Raw genomic sequence first — 24,113 nt, forward strand, 5'->3', positions numbered from 1 at the left:
TGAACTGCTGTCAACAAACAAGGTGGGAGGCTCCCTGCTTTTTGTTTTTTTGTGTTCTGGTTCTGGCCCCACGGCTGAGTTCAGCATACACTTATGTTTAAAAATCACTCTGGGTTCTTAACTAGCTTAGTGTTAGCATGTTGTCTGTGTAGAGCAGGGGTGTCCAATCCCAGTCCTCGAGAGCTACCGTCCTGCAGGTTTTAGATGCATCCTTGTTTTGACACACCTGAATCAAATGAATGGCTTGTTATCAGGCCTTTGCCAAACTTGATGGTATGCTGAAGAGGTAATCAAACCATTAGGGATGCATCTAAAAACTGCAGGACAGTAGCTCTCGAGGACTAGGATTGGGCACCCCTGGTGTAGAGCCTTGCAAAGAGCTCAAGTTCTGTTAGCACCATAATGCAGTTGTTTCTGTCCTGGATGCATTTTGCACTTTACCATTGCACATATCTCAACCATCCCATCCTTAATATAGATAATTGTCCAAGTCCACACTGTAGACTGCACCACTATTTTCCTCCAGCACACAAACTGAAATCAGGTGATTGTAGTGCAAGTGAAATCGATATGCGGATTGGCAAGCAGACTAACAATTCCAAGGAACTGAACTATGTTCGGTTCTCTACAAGTTCTTGATTCCCATACCTATGTATAATAGAAAAGGCCTGGACTAAGAATTACTCCATATTTTTTCTGCATCAGTTCTTTCCCCTATCTCTCCTGGATTTCGCAGAAAAACATCCCACACACGGGTGTGTTTCATTGTATGGATGGAACACACACACTCAAACACACACAGAAAGTAATGAAACATAAAATAGAGATTAAAGACCAACAACCAAACACACATCAACAACAATCTGAGAACAGAGGACAGATAACAGCAAATTGAGAAGTTGGTGAGCTTGAACTGATAGAGAATAGATGTCTGTTCTGAGCCTATGAGAATGCAAATGGTCCAAGTCATTACTGAGCCAGCTCGCTGCAAAGTCGTTGTGATGCTGATTTCTACTGATGTGTGAACAGCACAGCCAGTATTCTGTGTGTTCACTGCTGGTGAGTGGGTGTCATATGTGCTTCGTCCTCCATGCTCTATCAGGCAACTCCCTCACCTAAACCAGCGGTCTCCAACCTTTTTTGCGCCACGGACCGGTTTATGCCCGACAATATTTTTCACGGACCGGCCTTTAATGTGTCGCGGATAAATACAACAAAATAAAACTAGTACCGGTACCGAAAAAAAGAAGATTTATTCATAACACACGTGAATAGACCCAGGAAAACCGAGTTAACGATCAAAACGATAACAAAATAACGCTGAAAACCGATAAAAACCCTGAAAACCATACATTTCACACCTGAGCCTCAACTCTCGCGGCCCGGTACCAAACGACTCACGGACCAGTACCGGTCCGAGGCCCGGGGGTTGGGGACCGCTGACCTAAACCACAGAGTTTTTTCAGTATTGCAAATACTTTCGAGACGGACCATGAGAGAAAGGAAATGGTGGAAAATAATCTATTTTTTCTGATATTATCTGAAATTCATGGATGAAATTATATTAAATAGGCTTTTGCTTTATTTTTACTTTCTGTTTGTCTCTCTGGGGTGGAGAGAAGCCAGCTTGTTAATAAATAAAAAAACAAAAAACAAACCCTCAGACTAAAAATACGCTGAAATGAAAGTGCATATAAATTTAGTTTGCACATAAATTAAAAAACAAAACGGCTCTCTTTTTGGGTGATGAGATTCATTGGTAGTGTGGACTGTGTTAATGTTAATGTATTTACCGTATTTACCGCACGATAAGGCGCACATAACATCCTTAAATCTTCACAAAAATCGACAGTGCGCCTTATAATCTAGTTAGCCTTATGTATGAATTTTGGTTTGTGCTTACCGCAAACCAATTTTATGTGGTACACGATGCTCAAAAATCAGTCAAAAAAATTTTTTGTGCCACTTTTCGGAGCATTACGGTTACTGTTGCAAGGAGCCTCACGGAGTAATACGTACTATGCTTCAACACTATTACCGTGTTGTGTGTGTATAACGACTTCAAAATGGCGCCTGCGAAGAGACACACTTACAAAGCGGATTTTAAACTCCGAGCAATCAGTTATGCAGTAGAAAATGGAAATGGAGCAGCTGCAAGACAATTTGGCATTAATGAGTCCATGGTGCGCAAGTGGAGGAAGCAAGAAGATGACCTAAAACAAGTAAAGAAGACCAAAGGAGTTTCCGAGGGAACAAGGACAAAATTGAACAGTGGGTTATTGAACAGAGAACAGCAGGTAGAAGTGTCTCTACTGTCTCTATTCGACTCAAGGCAACAGCGGTAGCACGTGACATGCAGATTAACGACTTTGAGGGGGACCTTTTTGGTGCTTCAGTTTTATGAAAAGGCATAATCTCTCAATCCGCACAAGAACTACTGTCTCACAGCAACTGCCAAACGATTACAAAGAAAAGTTGGCCATTGAACCGTACTGTCGAGAAAACCGGGACCAGTATGGTATCTATATGCACCACGGGGAACAAGAAGTCATCCTTCACTGTAGTTCTGGGCTGCCAAGCTAATGGCCAGAAACTACCACCCATGGTCATTTTCAAGAGGAAGACTTTGCCAAAAGAAAGGTTTCCAGCCGGCGTCATCATCAAGGCTAACTCAAAGGGCTGGATGGACAAGGAGAAGATGAGCGAGTGGCTGAGGGAAGTTTATGTCAAGAGACCGGATGGCTTTTTCCACATATCTCCGTCTCTTTTGATCTACGACTCCATGCGCGCCAATCTCACCGAGGCTGTCAAAACCCAAGTAAAGCATACTAATTCGGAGCTTGCCGTCATTCCGGGTGGATTAACCAAAGAACTATCGGTGTCAACAGGTCGTTCAAAGTTAAATTACGAGCTGCGTGGGAGCATTGAATGACAGAAGGCGAACACACATTCACCAAGACAGGGAGGCAACGCTGAGCGAGTTACGCCACTATCTGCCAATGGATCGTGGATGCTTGGGCTAAGGTATCAGTCTCAAGTGTTGTCCGAGCTTTCATGAAGGCTGGAATAATCACTGAACAGCTAAGTAACAGCAACGAGACTGATTCAGATAATGATGAGAGGGATCCGGGCATGCTTGATGCTGAAATTGCCCAGCTGTTTAACTCAGACACTGAAGGTGAAGAATTTGATGGATTTGTGGAAGTTGAATGAACTGAAAACGTAAGTGTATTGTTCAATATTTGATGTTTTACAGCTTAACAATGTTAATAGTTACTGTGAATGAGTTAAAGTTTAACTCATCTGATTGTTTTATTTTGCTGAATGCACTTTAAACGCCTTTTAATCCGGCGTGAGAAGGATCCGGGCATGCTTGATGCCGAAATTGCGCAGCTGTTTACCGTAACCGTGAAGAATTTGATGGAATTGTGGAAGTTGAATGTACTGGAAAGAGTTACTGTGAATGAGCTTAATAAAGGTCGAGTTATCTGACTGTTTTGTTTGTCTTAATGCACCTTATAATACGGTGCACCTTATGTATGAAAACAGACCCAGTCTTCAACAGTGCGCCTTATAATCCGGTGCGCGTTATAGTGTGGAAAATACGGTAAACTGACAAACAGAGAAACGCTTTAACTGCTGACCACAGTTTGGGGCCAAGAAGCTGACATAGGTGTTTGACTTTGTGAGTGTCTTACCCAAGGTCTTGAGATGAGACTGCTGGGCAAGTCTAGCTACATCATCAGTCCTCTCATCACACACATGCACACACAGCTATCTGCTCAGCAGCGATAAGCCCAGTCATTCACTCCTTGGCTGATTTAGATGCGGTGGTAGCTTTGTGACAGACACCAAGGTCAGGATAAAGCACCTGCCGTACATTTTCCTTTTCATGGGTGAATGAAAGTTATTAGCCTTTGTCATCCAGTGCACTTCACACTGTACCCTCATTTCTTTCTGCTTTCATTTCTGCTCACAATACAGTGCACCTACATGTAGCAGTAGTAGTATGGGAGTTTGTTTGCAACATATTTTAGAGTCACTGCATATGTAACTGTTTTAACAGTCTTTCATTGATCTTACAATGGTAGAAAGCAGGGTTGCAGCCAGCTGATGTTTAAGCTGCTACAGTAGAACTGTGTTGCTATAATGCTAATTCCATGTGTGTGACAGAATAGCAAATCTTGATATTCTGTGCAGGTAGGAGACGTGGTGAAGTTGATCTGTGCCCCAGTGTGAAAAGAATGTTATGTGCACATATGTGACAGCAAATATGATTTAACTTTGTAAATAAATTGAAACCATATTTAAAAACACTGAATGGTTTAGCCCACCTTTTATTAATAGACAGAAATGTTTGGATATTGGCTAAGGAGGTAAAATGGTTATAATTCCTAACATTTGTCTGGTTCTGTAATAACTTTCTAAACTCTTTAAGATTTTCATGCTCTTTCAGGTGTAAACAGGAACAGTAGGCTAATTTACAGTTATCCCTTTTGTCTTTAAATAAATTCTGGTGGGAGGTCATCTTTTACCTCATTGGCTACTGGGCTTTTTATACATTAGTTGAAACACTGGGAAGTTTTACTTAATGTCCAGCATGAAGTGAAGCAATATACTTAGCATAACATATATATGTTTGTCATACCAAGTTGAGAGAAATGAAACAAATCTTCATCCAGTCCCATTTCTTTCTAACTGATGTGTCACTGCAGCCCTACACTTCCTCTTAAAAAAAAAATACACAGCCAGTCCTGCCTGCCACATCAAGATTTCCTGTTTTCTGTCCCAACTCACAGCTAGAGGAGTCAGACTTGTGGAACAGGGAGAAGATAAAAAGGATGAAATTGTGGAGAGAATGAACTGCTTATGTTTGAGAGCAGCAAGATGTTGGTGCTGGTAGTGCCAGTGGTTTGGTTGCAGCTGTGCAGCTGTTGTGCGTAGTACTGAGTGCTGCTTTTGATGTTGGGGCGTAGTGATGGTGGTAGAGATTTGTGTACTATAGTTTCAGCTCTTATGAAGTATGCACATGGATTCAGTGGGTGAGAAAACATACTTAGCAGCCCTCTTTACTGTTTAAATTCTTACTACACAACTACTGTGTGGGGGTAGTTTTAGGGGTATGTGTATATCCCCTGGCAATACTCTGCATGTGTTTCCATTCCTCTGCATAGTTCATCGCCAAGGTGTAACCAAAGACACAGATAAACAAATACACATTCAGGGATCGACACACAGCAAGCAAATTGTAGCTCCGTAGCAACACTCTCTGAAAATAACAGACATCCTTTATATATCTTTGTCATCAACACTCCCAGAAACACATGGCATAACACACGCAGAATCAGTATGGATAACTGGTGTTCTGCTGTTTTGAACTGCGATACAAAGCTATCGGGTAAAAAATTGCACCTATGCAATTTATAATGGTTGCCCTTTTCTTGCTTGTCTTAGTTTTGATGACGTTTGGCCCTACTACTCAAAACATATGACATGCATTTTCTCTCCTTGAACATTTTTCCAGCTTCTCCCTGGATAAATCTCTCAAAATAGACACTTTTTTTTCTAGCAATTTAAGATGTTAATTATAAATCAGGACATTTATTTCTCCACAAGCTGTACGAATGCACAGTTTAATGGAAAGCCTCTTTTGAACAGTTGAACAGAGGGCTTATATTGTTGGCTATTGAAAAAGGAAACTGCTTGCATAATTACAGTTGATTACAGCTGCGTGTAGCATTACAAATAAGGAAACATGCTTTCACTTACATCTGTTATTCAACCCAATCCCAACTCCCAAAAAGCTCATTTTGGTTGCAGCTTCTTTTGCCTTAGCATCTCTTTACATAATGTCTCTCAGTCACCCTCTCTTGGCTGTGTTTCACTCACACCTTCTAAACATGCCAAATTACTTAAGGCCTATTATACTTGCCATTCTCGCCCTCGTAAACTGCACTATGTGCCAAAAGTGATGTCACAGCCACTGGCCAAGCCACACTCTGGTTGCTGCAGCTAATTTGGAAACATGACTTTGTGATTGTGTCAGTTTTTTCCCCCCATTTCAATGCTACATCACTGGAAAACTTGAGATGTCTGTGCTGCTTTTATTCCTGATGTGGAGGTTTTGTCTGAGTGGTAACACCCGCTGTTTTGGATAATGCTGCTTTCAGATACCCATGCCCTTGTATAAATGGTTATGGGTTATGGTGATCACTGTTGTCACTGTGAGTGACATGACTACTGTAGTGACCATAATGGGTCCTTTAAGTCGACAAAACATCTATTTAGGTCAGAAGCCATCTAAATGACTAAAAGCATAAACGCATTTAGAGGTCACATGAGTCATTACTTTTTATAATGAGAGAACCATCTTTGTGTTGGCTAAGGTGACCCTTTGTATTTCAACAATTATGAGAGTAACATATTGCTTAGACTATGCTATGAAAAACACTTTAGCAGCTGTTATACTGAATAAGCAAAATGTCAACAGGTAGCAGCTGGACAGGAATACTACAGCTCAAAAGAGCAGATTTTAGAGAAAGTTAAATGATATTAAAAATATTTTCAATTCTTAGAATTTGAACTTACACCCAGCAAGACTGTTTATCCTTTGACTCTTTATCTTTTCTAAACTATAGTATACTGTGTTGTTTTTGCTTTCTCTAGGTTCTGTTGCATCGGTTTCACACCAGTTGGCCCCCACCCCTCCGCCAAAATCCGGCTATTAGATGTGACCACGAGGTTGATCAGGAGAAGCCATCATGTCTTAAACACAGAAGGGCCCTCTGGAGCCCTATCGCCCCACCGTGGCCCGCCATCCCCCTCCCCCTCTCCCTCCCCCGTCCACCACATTACCCCCTCTCCAAGCCCCATCCAAATCCCAGACCTTTCTGCCCATGTGAGAGACAGGCTACCCAACCCTGGCTCCCCACTGGCGCATCCCTCCCCTCCCACCGGAGAGATGAGCTTGCAAAAGCACCAGCAGCTGGGGCGAGGAAGTGGTGGGGTAATGGGTTCTGATCGGGACCTGCAGTCCACTGCTTCCTCCATCTCTCTGCCCTCTGTGAAGAAGGCCCCCAAAAAGAGGCGTCTCTCCCTAGCCTCGCTTTTTAGGCGGCGAGGACGAGAGTCTAAATCAGGGCGCCAAAGGTCCCGAGACCTGCAGCATTCTGGACCTGGAGGGCTAGGAGGGGTGGATGGCATCGCCAGTATTGAGAGTATCCACTCTGAGATGTGTAATGATAAGAACTCTGCCTTCTTTGCTGTGGCTGGGACCGGAGCTGCCTCGTCTGCTTCTGCTGCTGCCTCCACCTCATCTGCCTCGGGGCCTTGTTCCTCTACCTCCTCATCCTCCAAGGTAGGGGTTGGGGTTGGGGCAGAGCTACTGGAGTGCCCGCTGTGCCTTCTGCGTCACTCCAGGGAGAGCTTCCCTGACATCATGACCTGTCACCACCGCTCCTGCATTGATTGCCTGCGCCAGTACCTACGCATTGAAATCTCAGAGTCCCGTGTCAACATTAGCTGCCCTGAGTGTTCAGAGCGCTTCAACCCACACGACATCCGTATGATCCTGGGAGACCGCGCACTGATGGAGAAATATGAGGAATTCATGCTGAGGAGGTGGCTGGTGGCTGACCCAGACTGCCGCTGGTGTCCTGCACCAGACTGTGGGTAAGTAGTTAATTAAAATACTTGGGATTTAGTGGACCATGGAAATTCAAAGTTTGTTACCACCCTCAATGGAGGCAAACAAATGTCCAGTGTGTGTGTGTTTGTGTGTTCCCAAGTCGGCTGCTGAGTGTGAGACTTGTTTCTAATTGGAAATTACTTAAATTTATCAACAAGCTAGTTGTGCAGTTTAAGCTGAGTCTCAGTTCGCTGCTTGCTCATGGGGGTACCTAAATGGTAAATAGTTCTACTTTTTAAAAAATAAAAAAGTTATCCAAATCCAAAAATTGAGAACTTAATAATGATCAAATAAATAAATATTGGAATAGTTGGAATATTAACTTTTTTTCAGTGTCTCAAATTGCTCACCTTGAGATTGAGAAAGCTTATCTTGGGTCCCTCCTTAAGCATAGTTGCTTGAAGTCACAGAATGTTGTTCACTTTCTGTGGTCTCTGGTCATCAAGTCACTTCCTGTGTGGATACTGCTTGAAGTACATGTGAAACACCACATATACTGACTGACACGGCGGGGGACTGACTGACACGGCGGAGAGACACAACTCCAAAACCTCGAGCGGTGGAAGTGAGTGAAAGAAAAGCGACATAGCGCGTTTGACCTTGGCTGTTGTAAGAATGAACTCATATCAAGTGGTACGGTGCATTAAGCTATGGTGTTTCTGTCTCACTGTCAACTGACGGGAATGATGAATTTCTCAACCTGACATCTTCGTGGAGGACAAAAACAATCACACAGGCCCAGGATCCTCCAGCAGCCACTGTGCCCAGGCTCCTCTAGCAAGGCACCAACAAGTAAATCGACAGTGACTTCAACGGGCCATCACAAGGTAATACCAATCTCATAATTTTCAAAATGCCGCCTAAAAAAGCAAACCCAGGAGTTGAAGAGGAGTTGGAAGAGATTAGGAAATCGCTTAGTTTCATGTCTGATGAACTGAGTAAAGTGGCTAAACAACAAGGTATGCTACATGACCTAATGGATGAAATAAAACAACTAAAAAAACCTCATAAAGGACAAGGACAAGAAAATAGACGACTTGGAACGGCGAATCGAGGACCTTGAACAATACACAAGAATGGATGATTTAGTCATAAGTGGACTGGAGACGCAACACCGAACCTACGCCAGAGTAACAGCTGGCGGAGGTAAAGACGGTGAAGATGCCCCGGTAGAGGAGCTGCAAACGCTTGAACAGCAAGTGATAAAAATTCCTTCAAACGAAGAATGTAAGTATTCAGAGCCATCATATTGCAGCATGCCACACACTCCCCAGAAAAGACAGTAAAACAAAGGCAGCAATTATTCTTTGGCTTGTGAGTCGCAAAACAAAGATTGAGTTACTGAAACAGGGTAAGAAGCTAAAAGGGACCGGTGTGTATTTAAATGAACATTTAACGAAAAAGACTGCTGAAATTGCAAGACAGGCACGCAGCCTGAGAAAACAAAATAAGATACAAGCGACATGGACGAGGAACTGCAAAGTAATGATAAGACTAAATGGCAATCCCGAAGAAGCGAAAGTTGTGATGATAAGAGAACTCAAAGACTTAGAGCAATATAAATAATCAGGAATCTGCTATGGAAACTATTGGAAAAGTGACGATTGGATAATGAACAATGGGTATGGAAAGTGTTTCTGGCCTTATGGCTCAAAAAACAATGGAAAAAACAAAAAACACATAAATGACAAGTTTGGACACAGATTATAGGTTTCCATTCAGAGATATTGAAGAGGAAGAATTTGATTATGAAAAGGACTGTCAAGGTGGTTATTTTGCCACACACACTGAGAAAACGAACTTCAAAACGTTTAATTATGCTGAGCACAACATGCATGACCCTGAAAGTAACATTGACCCAGATAACCACTTCTACAATAACAACAATAGTACTTGTGAGTACTATACAGATGACCAATTCAATATGAATATTAAAATGGCAAATGCATTGTCGGTCATACATTTCAATAGTAGAAGCCTGTATAAAAAATTTTCTAAAATTACAGAATGTTTAAGTAAGTTAAAGTTTAATATAATTGCAATATCAGAAACATGGCTCAATAATGAGAAAGTTAGTGAAATGGGACTGGAAGGATACCAATTATTTACAATGAACAGGGTGAATAAAAAAGGAGGTGGTGTTGCTTTATATGTAGATAAAGTTTTGAAATGTAGTCTGATTGAATGTATGTCAAGCACCATAGATAACGTATTGGAATGTGTTACTATTGGAATCCATGTTGAAAAAGCTAGCAATATAATTATAAGTTGCATCTATAGGACACCAGGATCATGCCTTGAGACATTCAATGAAAAACTTGCTGCTATGTTTAGCAACCTAAATGATAAAAAAGTGAAAATAATTTGTGGTGATTTTAATATAGATTTGCTAAACCCAAATGGACATCAGAAAACAACAGATTTCATCAATACAATGTATAGTAACTCCCTTTTCCCTGTAATTATAAAACCAAGTAGAATAACAATTGATACAGCTACATTGATAGATAATATATTCACAAATAAAATTGACCATGAAATAGTAGGTGGACTTCTTATAACTGATATAAGCGATCATCTTCCTGTTTTTGCAATTTTCTAAAATTATTTTGGGATTAAAACTAAACAAAAGAATCAAACATTTGATATGATACGACATAGAACAACAAGAGCCATTGCTGCCCTCCAGGTGGACTTAAAGGAACACAATAGGAATGAGGTTTTTGCAAATGAAGATTCAAATAGTGCATATGATGCATTCCTATCAACTGTAATTTCACTATATGAAAAACATTGTCCTTTAATGAAAATCACTAGAAAGCATCACAGATCAAATAAGCCATGGATCACAAAGGGAATAGAAGAGGCATGTAAAAAGAAAAATAATCTATATAAGAGATTCATAAAACAGAGGACAAAAGATGCTGAAATAAAGTACAAGTTATATAAAAATAGATTAGTAAATATTATAAGAACAAGTAAGAAAGAATATTACCACAAATTATTGGAGCAAAGTAGAAGTAACACACAAGAAACATGGAAGATATTAAATAGTATAATCAAAAAGGGCTCAAAAAATAAGAATTATCCAGACTATTTCAAAAAAGATAAAGATATTGTGCTTGATAAAACTAAAGACATTGCAAATGAATTTAATGATTTCTTTGTAAATGTTGGCTTTAATTTAGCAAAAGAAATTCCAGAGTCAAGAAATAATAACGACTTAAATAAACATATTACTCAGAATGTGTCCTCCATATTTATTGGTGCTGTAACTCATAGAGAAATAATTAACATTGTGAAGGCATTTAAAAATAAAAAGTTCACCGACTGTTTTGGTATTGACATGATATTAGTTAAAAGTATTATAGAATATATAGTGCAACCTTTCGCATACATTTGTAATCTGTCCTTTCGAACTGGTGTGTTTCCCTCACAAATGAAAATAGCAAAAGTTATTCCAATCCATAAAAACGGAGAGAGATGTCAGTTTACCAATTACAGGCCAATATCACTACTCCCACAGTTCTCAAAAATTTTAGAAAAGTTATTTGTTAATAGACTTGATAAATATATGGAGAAGCATAATCTCCTAAGCGATAACCAGTATGGCTTTAGAGTGAAAAGGTCCACTTCGATGGCAGTGATGGAACTTGTAGAAGGGATATCTAATGCTATAGATAATAAGGAATATACTGTTGGTGTTTTTATAGACTTAAAAAAGGCGTTTGATACAATTGATCATTCTATATTAATGAATAAACTAGAGAGATATGGCATAAGAGGGATAGCATATAAGTGGATGAAAAGTTACCTGGATGACAGATATCAATATGTCGAAATCAATAATGTAAAATCTAAGCAGTTGAAGGTAACTTGTGGTGTTCCTCAGGGCTCTGTGCTGGGCCCTAAATTATTCATATTATATATATAAATGACATATGTAATGTTTCCAAACTGTTAAAATGTGTATTGTTTGCTGATGATACCACTCTGTATTGCTCAGGTAAAAACCTAGAACAGCTTCTGACTACAGCGGAAAAGGAGTTAAATATATTAAAAAACTGGTTTGATGTAAATAAGTTATCATTAAATATAAAGAAAACAAAAATAATTATTTTTGGCACTAGACAAATGAAAAATGTATCTAAAATCAGGGTTAATGGAATTGAAATTGAAAGAGTTTATGAAAATAAATTTCTTGGAGTGATGATTGATGATAAGCTGAGTTGGAAGTCTCATATAAACCATGTGAAAACAAAAATGTCAAAAACCATTGCTATTCTCTATAAAACAAAGCATGTCCTGAACAAAAAATCATTATACACACTTTATTGTACTCTGTTGCTTCCATATATGACTTATTGTCTGGAGATATGGGGTAATGCATATAAAACAAATACTCTTCCTATTTTCAAGTTACAAAAAAGAGCTATAAGAATTATAAATCACTCAAACTATATAGAACCAACTAACATTTTGTTTATTAATCTGAATACCCTGAAATTTTATGATTTAGTTGAATATAAAATGGCACAGATAATCTATAAAGCACAAAATAACTTGCTTTGCCGCAGTCCTCAGAAGCTGTTTAAAGTCAGAGAGAGTCAATATGACTTAAGGGGAACAGATTTCTTTTAAAAAAAACAAGATAAGGACAAATATAAAGCAGAGATGTGTTTCTGTTAGAGGAGTTAACCTGTAGAATAGTTATGACAGTGATTTAAAAAGGTGTAGTTCATTTTCCTTGTTTAAAAACATGTTTAAAAATAGAGTATTAGAAAAATATATAAATCAAGAATGAAAAGAGCAAAAATAATAATACTGAAACTCTTGATTGTTTTGCTTTGATGTAGTTACTTATCTAAGGTGGAAAGTTTTTTTTTTTTTTTTTTTTTTTTTTTTTTTTTTTGTTCGATTGTTTGAGGTGACTTTTGTTGTGATTTGGCGCTATATAAATAAAATTGAATTGAATTGAATTGAAGTTTGTCTGTTTTTGCTTTGTTTTATTCTTTGCTTCGAGCCCTGTGTACAGGAGCTGCATGCAAAAAGATCTTTTGTTAAAAGGGTTGGCGTAATAAGCAAATGCTTCAGCCAATACCTTTTAATTAGACTTGTCTCATGCTTTCTTGCTTTGTGGTAGATCTTTGTTCTGTATTCATTGAGATATTTGAATGCTAATCAATAAAATCAAATCAAATCAATCAATCAAATCATACTAAGGGTAATTTACACTGTCATAGATTTAACACTGTCTGTGAAGCTGGATTTATGAAAAAAAGCATTTAAAGTTTTTAGACCACGTCTAGCGCCATTGTGTCAGTACAGAACTGGTAACTCGGTTGAAAACAAGGAAGCTAAAACTAAAAAGCAGTACAAGGGGATCACTTTTGCTGTGTTAAAAAACAAGTGATATACTGTCCATTTTCATGCTGTGTTGCTTAAGCAGTAAGTAGTTAATCGTTATTCGGCTAGCTGAAGAGAAACGGAAAAATCCACCTATTAGCTCTAATGCTGGGGTTTGTAGAGGACTCTATGAATGAGGTCAGTATTGAGGAGAGCCTGTTAGAGTCAAGTACACCAGTGGTTGACCAGACCAGCATTGAGCACTGCAGTTATCTGGCAAAGCAAGATGTCAGTGCATTAAATTAGTCTTTGTTTTTCCAAGCACATTCAAACAGTTTGCAACATAACTATTACATGTGCATCACACCACAAACATAAAGCTTTCTTACTGAAGCACAATCGGGAATCCTGATCTCCATCAGTATATTCATATGGGAATAGATTAAAAAAATTAAAACAAAACACTTGGGCCTCGGAGGAAGAGATGCTATACTTTTTGGAGCCCTAATTTTTTTGTTTAGAAATTCTTATCTCATATTATCTCACAGAGTGGATTGCTACTACTACTAGAAGTGAGGAAAATGTAGGTGAAGGAGAGTGTAACATTTGTTTGTTTTCATGTTATAAATCCAGCTTCACAGACAGGGGTAAATCTGTGGCAGTTTCTGAGTATAAATTAGACTTAATACATGTTTCATGTTTACTTTTAGGACTGGCTTTACAGCAGGTGAAGAGTGATTGGGTAACTCTAGATTAATATAAAAAAACACTTAAATTAAAGGTGTCCAAGAAAATTGAAAAATTGGGCCAAAAAAAGTCCGATTTTGTATATTATTGTGTCAGCTTAATCTTAATCGGTCCTTTTCAAGTGTACAGGAGAATACATATATCTGGCAATGAAGGAATTAAATAAAAATAACTTCGAGGAAATAAGTATTGTTGCATAAATGGAGAGATTTTAATAAAACTGTAATAATAATACTGTGATCCTCTCTGGCAGTAAATCATTTTCATCAAGAGGGTATTCTGTTCATTAAGAGGTCATGGTGGAAACTGATCATTGACTTGACTCATTTTGTATTTAATACTCCATTTATTTTGATTTGCTATGGTCAGTCATTATTAACCCCCCGTCTTTCTGTCTGAACGTATTTACTTCAGCTCTATCTCTGTGACTCGCTCCTTGTCCCTTCTCCAGTAATCCAGTGGTGCTGGACTGTTTTTCCTGTTTAATCCTCTCTTCCTGAGTGACGGTTCATTGGCCTGCTTCCACCCAGCCCCCTCCCCCCCAACTGTCACTGCGTTGTCACTTTGTAGAGGCCCTGCAGGGTCAGTGACTCTGACTCACTGACAGATCAAATCAACAGCTCATTAATATGGTTCTGAGTGGACATCTATCTACAATTTCTTAACTGCAGACAGTTCAGAAATCCATATTTGACATTTATGGAAAAATGGCTGAAATGTTAATTTCCTCGCAACGCCAAATATGTGACGTGGAATTTTGAAATACAGTTCATTTTTTCCCCTTTTTGTATATTAAGAAGAAACGCAACAGAAGTTGTTTTAACTACTCACCTATTTAGGAAAATCATTTTCCATAAGCAGGTTTCTCTGTATCATGGTGAAAGACTCTTGCTCTCTCTCAGCCATTTCCTTTTCTTCCAGGAATTGTTTGCGGTCTGAAAAAAAAAAAAGAAAAAGAAAAAGAATTCATCCCTTCAGACTTTCATAAAGTACTGTTTGTACTTTGTTCTGAATCCCTTGTAACCTTCAAAGCTTGGCATGTGTGTTTTCTCCCCTTGGATGTCCTGTTTTGTAAACTTGGCCATAGTACCAGTTTCAATGTAGGAGTTAAAGGTGGCATGACGTGTTTGTTTTTGTTTTGTTCTTTTTTTTTTAATTATTGTTTTTTCCATTCACCTCAGCTAAGGTAGCACAAGACGCAAGTAGACTTTAATCTTGGAGTAATTTTCCTGCTTAGAAATATGTACAGCTGGACATGTGATACCGTAAAGAGATCCCTTTTACATTAGTGTGTGATTTATTTGCTATTGCTGGTGTTTTACTGTCATCAGCTGTGTCTTCAGCTAATGTCTCTTTTTTGTCAGTCATTAGAACAAAGTTTATTCTTTCTTTTCCTTTCAGAACAGAAGACCAATGGGCAGGAAATTATAAATCAAATCAGAATGACATTTATCAGGAGCTGCAATCTTTATGCAGATTACAGCTTATAGTGGCCATCTGGTTGCTTGGCTATTAATTCTGTAGTGTAGTGTGTGATCACTAAAGGTCTTTGAATTTGTCTGTTTTATTGTCGTTAGCCACTTATTCATTTTTTCTCCATGTTTGTAGAAAAGAAATGTTTCATTCTTGTAGGCTTAGATATTTATGGGGCTTAGATATTTTCCCCCTCATTTTGGTTCAGAGGAATCTCCAGTTTCCATCCATTTTCATGTTCCCCTTTTCCTGCTGCTTTTCTATGCTCTGGCCCTTTCCCCTCCTGCAGGTTAGAGGTTATGGACACTGCTTCTGCATTTTCAGAAGAAGTGGAGATGTAGATGCTTAACAGATCCATTGATTTTGATAATGTTTAAGTGAATGCAACTTTTCATGTTGTTCCTGTGGCTGATTTAGCAGTCTCAACAATGGTGAGATTAGTTGCATGACAGGGAGTTTGAGGCCATATGCTGTGCTATCTCTACAGTACTTAGGCTGAATAGTGCTAAGTGCATATCATTTTAAATGAGACATGCATGTCGCTGTGATTCTGTCTGCATTGTAAACACAGTTCTCAACAGAGTACACCGATCCCCAGTAGAGGAAGTCTCCCAGGCTCTCTGTGATTGAAACTTGATCCTTGGGTCAGTCCCAGAGGGTCTGGGAGACTTCTGCTACGCTTGGATATAACCATGTCACACACTCTTGGGTTTCCCCAAGAAATTGGCTAGCTGGTATTTTGCAGCTGTCACCTTTAAGCTTTTTACTTTCTTAGTTTTTACCGTCGTCTCTTCGCAAGGGCTCAAGACTGTTGTGTTAAAGCATGCATTATTTCACTTCTGCTGTTACTGTGTCTGACATGCATTGTTGGAGAAAAGGTTAGTAAAGAAACCAGATAAGGCAGACAACAGCTATAAATTCTGGCCCAGATTTTATACAGTAACACTGCCTGAACTACGTAAGATACTCCATCCAGCCTAAAGGGGACCTATTAGACTTTTCTTAAATTTATCTCATGATGTTTGTTTGTTTGGTTTTTTTCCCCCTCCCTTTCTTTACTAGCAGCTTCTTGGGTGGTCTGTACCTCACAGCATTCCAAGAAACACAAACAGCATAAGGTGTAGTTAGCGGAGGTGAGACATCGTATCCAGCTGCCTGTAGTGGGACATCTGTCAGTTCAAGTTATAGGCGTTGATTCACTTTTTGACCTAGACTTAAGTTTTTATTAGATAAACTGCAGTTTTTGGCACCTAGTTTCTTTTTTAGCCCTGGAGGTAACCACTTCAGTTAGTCAATAGAAGTGTTTTTCTGTTTTATATCTGGCTGTTTAAAACTCTGAGTAAATGAAACATCAATTTAAGAAAATTGGTTAAAATATTTTTATTACAATCTTAGTGGCTTTCCTTGGGAGTGGCAAAAACTGTTGTAAGGCAACCAAACAGTCACAGATATTCAAGAGAGTTATTGAGGATGGCTAAAGCATAATTCCTGTAAAAATGTACTTGTGAGACGATGGAGATACAGGAACATACTTTTTTTTTTTTAAAGCCATCATAGGACTTCCTGCTGCAGAGTTCGAGTAAAAAAAAAAGTACACCATTCTACATGACCTTTTCTCAAATGTCAGCTTAATTTTCAGCATCTTCATTTTCATCACTTAAATTTTTGTCTAAAATTCTGGTTAGAAACATTTTGCTGCTTCTGTATGATGCAGTTGTTTTCCTTCATAGTAAAATCCTTCTAGAACCAGAAGCCTCAACATTTGGCATGTATCGACTTTGCATGTGACTTAAATTCAGATTCTTTGCGGGCACCATGGTGTAGTGTTTTGCCTTATGACTTTTTTTGTGCGTCCCCCTGGCAGGTATGCAGTTATTGCCTTCGGGTGTGCCAGCTGTCCGAAGCTCACCTGTGGGAGGGAGGGCTGCGGCACAGAGTTCTGTTACCACTGTAAGCAGCTGTGGCATCCCAACCAGACCTGTGACGCAGCGCGCCAGCAAAGAGCCCAGAGCCTCCGCCTCAGAACAGTGCGCTCATCCTCCCTCAACTACAGTCAAGAGAGTGGAGCTGCAGGTGGGCTGACTTAACGATTTTACACAACACGCTTATTAGGAGAAGGAAAAAAAAACAAAAGAAGACAACGCTGATCATCAGTCCTCAATGAGCATTCCCTAACCCATATTTCACTGTTGTAAATCATACTCTGTTGTTACTTCTAGCTGATGACATCAAGCCGTGTCCACGCTGTGCTGCTTACATCATCAAGATGAATGATGGCAGCTGTAACCACATGACGTGCGCTGTCTGTGGCTGCGAGTTCTGTTGGCTCTGCATGAAAGAGATCTCAGACTTGCACTACCTGAGGTAAGCATCTTAACACATACATATACAGTATATACTAATAGACATAAAGTACATGCTGTTGGACCAACGGTTTCACTACAAGTATTTTAAGAATTTAACAATTTAAAAAAAAAAAGATCCTGCTGTGATGAAAACCTGTTGGTCATGTGACACCCTGTAACTACAGCACATAGCTAGTAGTTGTTCCACCATTTATTTGCTGGTTAACTTTTGTTTCCAGATTGGTACCTGAGATTAGAAGGCTATCCAGCGCTTGCTCTTCCTGTGAACATTTCTCACTGTTTCTGCTCGTCTTTACCTCTCTCAGTCCATCAGGCTGTACTTTCTGGGGAAAGAAGCCGTGGAGCAGAAAGAAGAAGATTCTTTGGCAACTGGGAACACTCGTGGGTGCCCCTGTTGGCATTGCACTCATTGCAGGCATAGCTATCCCTGCCATGATTATTGGTATTCCTGTATATGTGGGAAGGAAGGTAAGGCCTTGCGCACACATACCTACACAGTAGTTTGGGATATATTTCAGTTTTCCTGCTCATATTTTTTACTACACGGATTTTGTTTATTATTGGGATGTGTCTCTATGTAGATTTATAGTATTATAAAGTCATAATTCATTCTTAGTGTTGCATGTACCCTTTAATCCTTTCAGAATGTCCACATGCTTGTTGCATAACTTTATTCATGTCACTGCTGTCAGCAATCAAAGTAAACATGGCGAGTAGCCAGAAACAATCACTGCAACAATCAGTAACCAGCTAGTTCTACTGAGCGGCCAATGTACCCTCAGTCATCTCATTTTCCCAGACTCTGGAGTTGATCCGAGCCAGCAACAGTCATGTGTTACTAACCTGTGTGTCTGTGTATATGTGCACTTGTTTTGTGTTACTCACAAGTCGGGATCTGTTTAGAATAAGAACTTCACATTACAATAAAATGAAACCAGTTGGTCTCCAAAATTCCCCACGAAAGGCTCCCAACAAGAATCTTGAGCCAACTGACTTTTCTTCTCTGCAAACATCCAGAGCACATTCAGAAGTGATCACAACATACACGAAACATCTGAACATGAATCACTTACACTGCACAAGCTCCAAAGTCAATATAGTTATCTTTGAACCATTCTCCCAGGTGTTTTATAGGGGCTTTTTGCCACTAGCACTACCACATTTGTATTGTTTCTGCAATGAGATGCGGGCAGTGCAAAAGAACAGAATGCAACAAAGAAAATGTCAGCCAACCTAAAGAAACAGCATTCATCAAAGAGTTGTCTCATTTGTGGTTTCTTAAAGAGGAAGTTGATGGTAGTAAAAATTTACACCAAAAGACAGAGAGGCAGACAAGAGTTCTGTCTCCTGCAACAGTAGCTCAGTAAAGTTGTCATAGTATTGCTTTACATGACCAGTGCCTCTAAAATAATTTCTGAGGAGCAACCAAAAGGTAAAAGGCAAACAATAAGCATTTTTATTTTTTATTGTAGGAATCTGCTCCACAACAACACTGTTAATCATACTTTTTCAGTGGTGCCTTTGAGGACTCGGCTCATACGTTAAGTGCAAGTTCACTCTCCTCTAAATGTGTCTCTCACATTTGTGCCACTTTTCTCTCTCAGATCCATAACCGCTACGAAGGCAAAGATATTTCCAACCACAAGAGGAACCTGGTGATCGCTGGTGGGGTGACTCTGTCTGTCATCGTGTCTCCAGTAGTGGCTGCAGTCACTGTCGGTCAGTCTGTGCTCTAACCTGCACCCTCCTAACTCTCTAGTTCTCTTCTCTCTGGAGATCTTTAATGACATGCTGTGCCTGTGTTTGACTTTGTTGGAATCAGGAATTTCTTCTGTTTAATGTTATACAAAAGTTTATTTTCACTCATCATTTCTCATTAGCTATTTTGTAAACATGGGAAAAATCAAAGAGGCATGGTCTGTTATGTTTTTTATTTTAATTTTTTTAGTGCTCTGACCTTATTTGACCCTGGTGTGTCTATGTCTCTCGACTCTTTCACTTCTTAGGCATTGGAGTTCCTATCATGCTTGCATATGTCTACGGCGTGGTACCCATCTCTCTGTGCCGTAGTGGTGGGTGTGGTGTCTCCGCTGGGAACGGGAAGGGAGTTCGCATCGAGTTTGATGATGAGAATGACATGAACGTTGGGAGCGGGGCAGCTGCCGCAGGTAAGGTTCGATTTCCAGTCCCGATCTGAACTAGCCCACCACCCAAAACCAAGAGGGCGTGTTATGCCAATCGACACTATTTGTAAATAAGATCTTTTGCTTGCTTCACTCATGGCAAGTACTCTTTCCTTCCACAGTAAACTGTACTTCCTCTGCCTCTTCACTTTTCCAGGCCTACAGTTGCTTTGAAAAGTGTACTTGGCAGTATACTTTTATTTTACATTTTTCCTCTTTTCACACTTCAAAGGTGTGTTTGAGGATTAAAATGCTAGTTTTAGGTAAGGGTTAGGGTTGGACAGTAACTTGTGATGGTTTAAGTTAAAGAGTTAAGTTAAAGAGAGCCATACAAATGTGCCTGACTGCCCCTTCACCCACATACAGAGCCACATCCTCCTACTTGGCACTGCACTTATAATACACAAACTAAGACTGAAGAGAATCTTTGATATGTTGTTTTGTTTTGTTTTTTAAATTCCACGCTGATATATTATTTTGTTTTGTTTCATGTTCTGTGTAGATACTACATCAGTCGCAGACGCCAGGAACAACCCCAGTATAGGTGAAGGCAGTGTAGGTGGGTTGACAGGCAGCCTGAGTGCAAGCGGCAGCCACATGGACCGTCTGGGGGCCATTAGGGACAACCTGAGTGAGACGGCCTCCACCATGGCCCTGGCTGGAGCCAGCATCACCGGCAGCCTGTCTGGCAGCGCCATGGTCAATTATCTGAACAGGTAAATGTGCGCTGCAATATTTAAATGTAGTTGTGACTTCAGTGTGCTCTCCTGCATTGTCATTGTCTTATTTTCTCTCTCTCTCTCTGTTGTCAGGCTGGAGGTGCAGGCTGATGTGCAGAAGGAGTGCTGCAGTCTTAGTGGCGAGTCCGGCACAGTGAGCCTGGGAACAGTCAGCGACAATGCTAGCACCAAAGCAATGGCTGGATCCATTCTTAATGCCTACATGCCTCTTGACAGGTGAGCATCATAGGTTTGGATAAGTCGAGAAAGCATGGTCTTCTGTTCATTAGCATGTTTAATCCAGTTCTTTGTAGCTTCATAGTGTGAAACAGATGCAGCGGATTAGTGAATAATACCTGTATTATTGTAAACCTGTGCTCACGTCAACTGAACACAAAGTATTATTGCTTATATCATCATATTTTGAACCTAGCCTAATTTCTAACCTATTGTACTAGTTGGTAAAAAATTAGGCTAGTGCTATTCAAAGATAAAATGGTCATCTAGAATCTATAGTCACTATATGTTATGAATAACAGCCCTCTGGATGCTTAATTGTGCTGAACACAGACTACATGCAACTCATGTTTCCTGTGTCCTCTCTTCTTCCAGAGATGGGAACAGTATGGAGGTGCAGGTTGACATTGAATCCAAACCTGGCAAACTACGGCATCACAGCGGCAGCAGCAGCATTGATGACGGCAGCCACGTTGGTCGCTGCGGCTGGACCTGTCCCTCTAATGGCTGCACCTCTGCAGAGGGCAAAGGAACCTCCACTAAGTGGGCCAAAGAGGCCTCCTGCTCCTCCTCCTCCAGCTCGGGGGGCAAGAAGAGCAAAGGCAAGCTACGGAAGAAAGGGGGAGGAGGCACAAAGATCAATGAGACACGGGAGGACATGGATGCTCAGCTGCTGGAGCAGCGCAGCACCAACTCCTCAGAGTTCGACTCTCCTTCGCTGAGTGGCAGCCTGCCATCAGTGGCCGACTCCCACTCCAGCCACTTCTCTGAGTTCAGCTGCTCCGACCTGGAGAGCATGAAGACCTCGTGTAGCCACGGCTCCAGCGGTGGCGACTACCACACGCGCTTTGCCACAGTCAGCCCCCTGCCTGAAGTGGAGAACGACCGCCTGGAGACCTGCCCCACTTCTTCATCCTCCTCCCAGGGACAGAGTGCTGTGGCCACCCCCAACTCCCCCACCTCCACCACGTCCTCCCTGGGTCACGGCACAGAGCTCCCCCCTCTCTGCTTCATAGCAGAGGAGAATGTCAACCTGGTGTGCCCCACTGAGCCGGACTCTCACAGCAACACCGGAGAGATGTTGAAGGAAACCAACAACAACAACACCCAGCATCATCAGCCAGCCCAGACGCAGCATCAGCCCAAGAACTCCTGTATACAGACTGATATTTAAAATCTCAATACCATAAGTGCTGCACACGCATTGTTTCAACATCCTTTTCCTCCACTAACATAACAATCCTAGCTTAAAGTTTAACCTGCATTTTCTGTTATTCCCTTGTAAAGGGGACATGTTACTTTTGGATTGGACATCCTCAGTTGAAAAGCAGCCACTGAGTGAAGTCTTAAAAAAGGCTTCTGCAGTGCAGCCGCGTGAGAAATTTTAAGGTTATGAATGCTGATGTTTCTCCCTGTGCTGACACATTTTTGTCACTCACTGGCCACCTGTAACAGAAGGCAACCCACTGACTCGGGTGTGTCAGATTTATCTGTGTAGACTAAAGTAAAACCACTGTGCCAGTTTTGCTAGTATTTGATTTTGGCCCTACTGTCTGGATGCAACACAATAAGAGAAGTTAACCAAGCAGGGATAAGGCAATACAACTTATTTTATTTTCCCCAACACGTATTAGTTAACAGAGGGAACCTGAGAGTTCTCATCTGTATTTATTATTAGACTGGTTGTTTTTTGTCATGGATCTGTGTTTGAAATGAAATTGTAGAAGACCAAGGCCTGGGCTCAATGTCCTGAATCATTTTAGCTCTAAAACTGACTTAAAAACAACTGAGATTGTTTTTAAATGGATGCACACACAGCTATTGTCCCATTGTGGGCGATGGTGCTTTATGGTTTTTTTTAGTAGCTCGCTAAGAAACGATTTGAGACCTGTAGCCTAATTCAGTGCATGTTCTAGCACTAAGGTGACTCAGGAAGCCTGGGCCTCATCTTGCTCTGTGGAAAGTTTGTAATGATATATGTTGAGGGTGTGGGTGGGGGCTATTTTTTGATTTGACAAAAGGTCTCTGGAAGGCCGTAGATGTTGAGATAATGCTTAAAGTCATTATAATAACATTAACCAATGGGTTGGTCAATTCTGTGAAATTGTACAAAGAAACTTTTTGTCCTGTTGAAAGGTGATTTATTCAGGCTGATGGTTTCGCCTCACTGAGTAAGAGAGAGTTTTGATATCTTTCTTTGTTAACTCATGGTGCCTTCAAGAAGCTGTTTGTGTTCCGTTTATCTCCACCGTGTCTTCTAGATTCCAACCAACAACCACAACAACTCATTGCAGAATGTCTGACTGTGTAGGAGGGATGCTCCTATGGTAGATCTGGTAAATGAAGACTTTTCAATTGCCTACCAAAGACAGCACTCAGGCTCTTGTTAAATCTTAAACCTTTGACTTGTCAGCTATAGATGCAGTATTGTGCATCCTTTTGAAACCACAGGGATGAATGATATGATCCGAAATTATACAGACACACAGACTGCTGTTTTTGTACATGCTTCACAAATGCTACGCAAATAACCAGGGCTGTACAACGGCCCGAGGCACCTGCACTGTTACCTGTATTTCTTATGACATTGATGTTTTACAATGCACAAAGGTTAATGGGGATGCAGAGGTTGGTTAATGGTTACCTTCCTTATTGATTTGTCCTGTGAGTTCCTGTTTGTGTTGCCAATCGGTGCTGCTAAGCAGACTTGAAGTTAAGTTCTTCTTTATTTCAGAGTGTTTGCTTAAGCCTGTGTTTACCGCTCCGTGGTCTGCTTTACTGGGGGCCACCGAGTCAGCTCAGGTGAACCTCAACCATTGAATGGTATCCTGACCCAGGTCTGTTACAGAATGAACACTTTGGTTCGGTGGATTCGGCTTCTGCTGCACTCCTTCCCTGCATTACAAAAAAAGTTTTGTTCTTCCCCCTTAGTTTGGTTTCTCATTCTTCACCCAAATTCCAGTTTCTCAATCCTAAGTTGAACACTAGTGCCAGATATAATTTGTAATTTGTGCAGAATTGCATAAGGTATTTGTATATTTGTTTGGTAATTTGCTTTACTATATGCGTGTAAATGCATATCAAAAAAATTAAAAAAAAACAACTATATATGAAATGTTTACGGTTTCCCAGTTTTTAAGTTAATAAAAGTACTGTAAATACACAAAGTGGACCTATTATGATCATTTAAAACTTCATATTTTTACTATTAGACTCTGTTAAGAGACGTTTTGCATTATTCACTGTTCAAAATAATCCTTAGCTGTTATATTGGGCCTTGGTATGGCAAACATCATTACAGCGTATGTAAGACACAAAAACATCATGTCACTCCATCTTTAGTGTCTCTTCTGAA

At 40.3% G+C, this 24,113-nt stretch overlaps 1 protein-coding gene across 1 annotated transcript; it reads left to right on the forward strand.

The window, feature by feature from the left end:
* Positions 1-6,669: 6,669 nt before the first annotated feature.
* Positions 6,670-23,925, forward strand: LOC146377153 (E3 ubiquitin-protein ligase RNF19A-like). Its single transcript, XM_084943507.1, has 9 exons — positions 6,670-7,671; positions 17,118-17,326; positions 17,473-17,617; positions 17,925-18,087; positions 19,224-19,338; positions 19,626-19,787; positions 20,305-20,518; positions 20,615-20,758; positions 21,134-23,925. The coding sequence occupies exons 1-9, from the start codon at positions 6,962-6,964 to the stop codon at positions 21,930-21,932; spliced, it is 2,661 nt and encodes an 886-aa protein (XP_084799633.1). The 5' UTR covers positions 6,670-6,961; the 3' UTR covers positions 21,933-23,925.
* The last annotated feature ends 188 nt before the right edge of the window (positions 23,926-24,113 follow it).

This window comes from Perissodus microlepis, chromosome 11 (genome assembly GCF_051167445.1).
Source record: "Perissodus microlepis isolate ML-2025 ecotype Zambia chromosome 11, ASM5116744v1, whole genome shotgun sequence".
Lineage (NCBI taxonomy): Eukaryota > Metazoa > Chordata > Actinopteri > Cichliformes > Cichlidae > Perissodus > Perissodus microlepis.

Excerpts from the sequence above, each read along its gene's own strand:
- LOC146377153 (XM_084943507.1), top strand. The coding sequence starts at position 6,962 with ATGAGCTTGCAAAAGCACCAGCAGCTGGGGCGAGGAAGTGGTGGGGTA. Across the intron at positions 17,327-17,472 it reads TCAAGAGAGTGGAGCTGCAG|CTGATGACATCAAGCCGTGT; the intron begins GTGGGCTGACTT and ends TGTTACTTCTAG. Across the intron at positions 20,519-20,614 it reads ATGGTCAATTATCTGAACAG|GCTGGAGGTGCAGGCTGATG; the intron begins GTAAATGTGCGC and ends CTCTGTTGTCAG.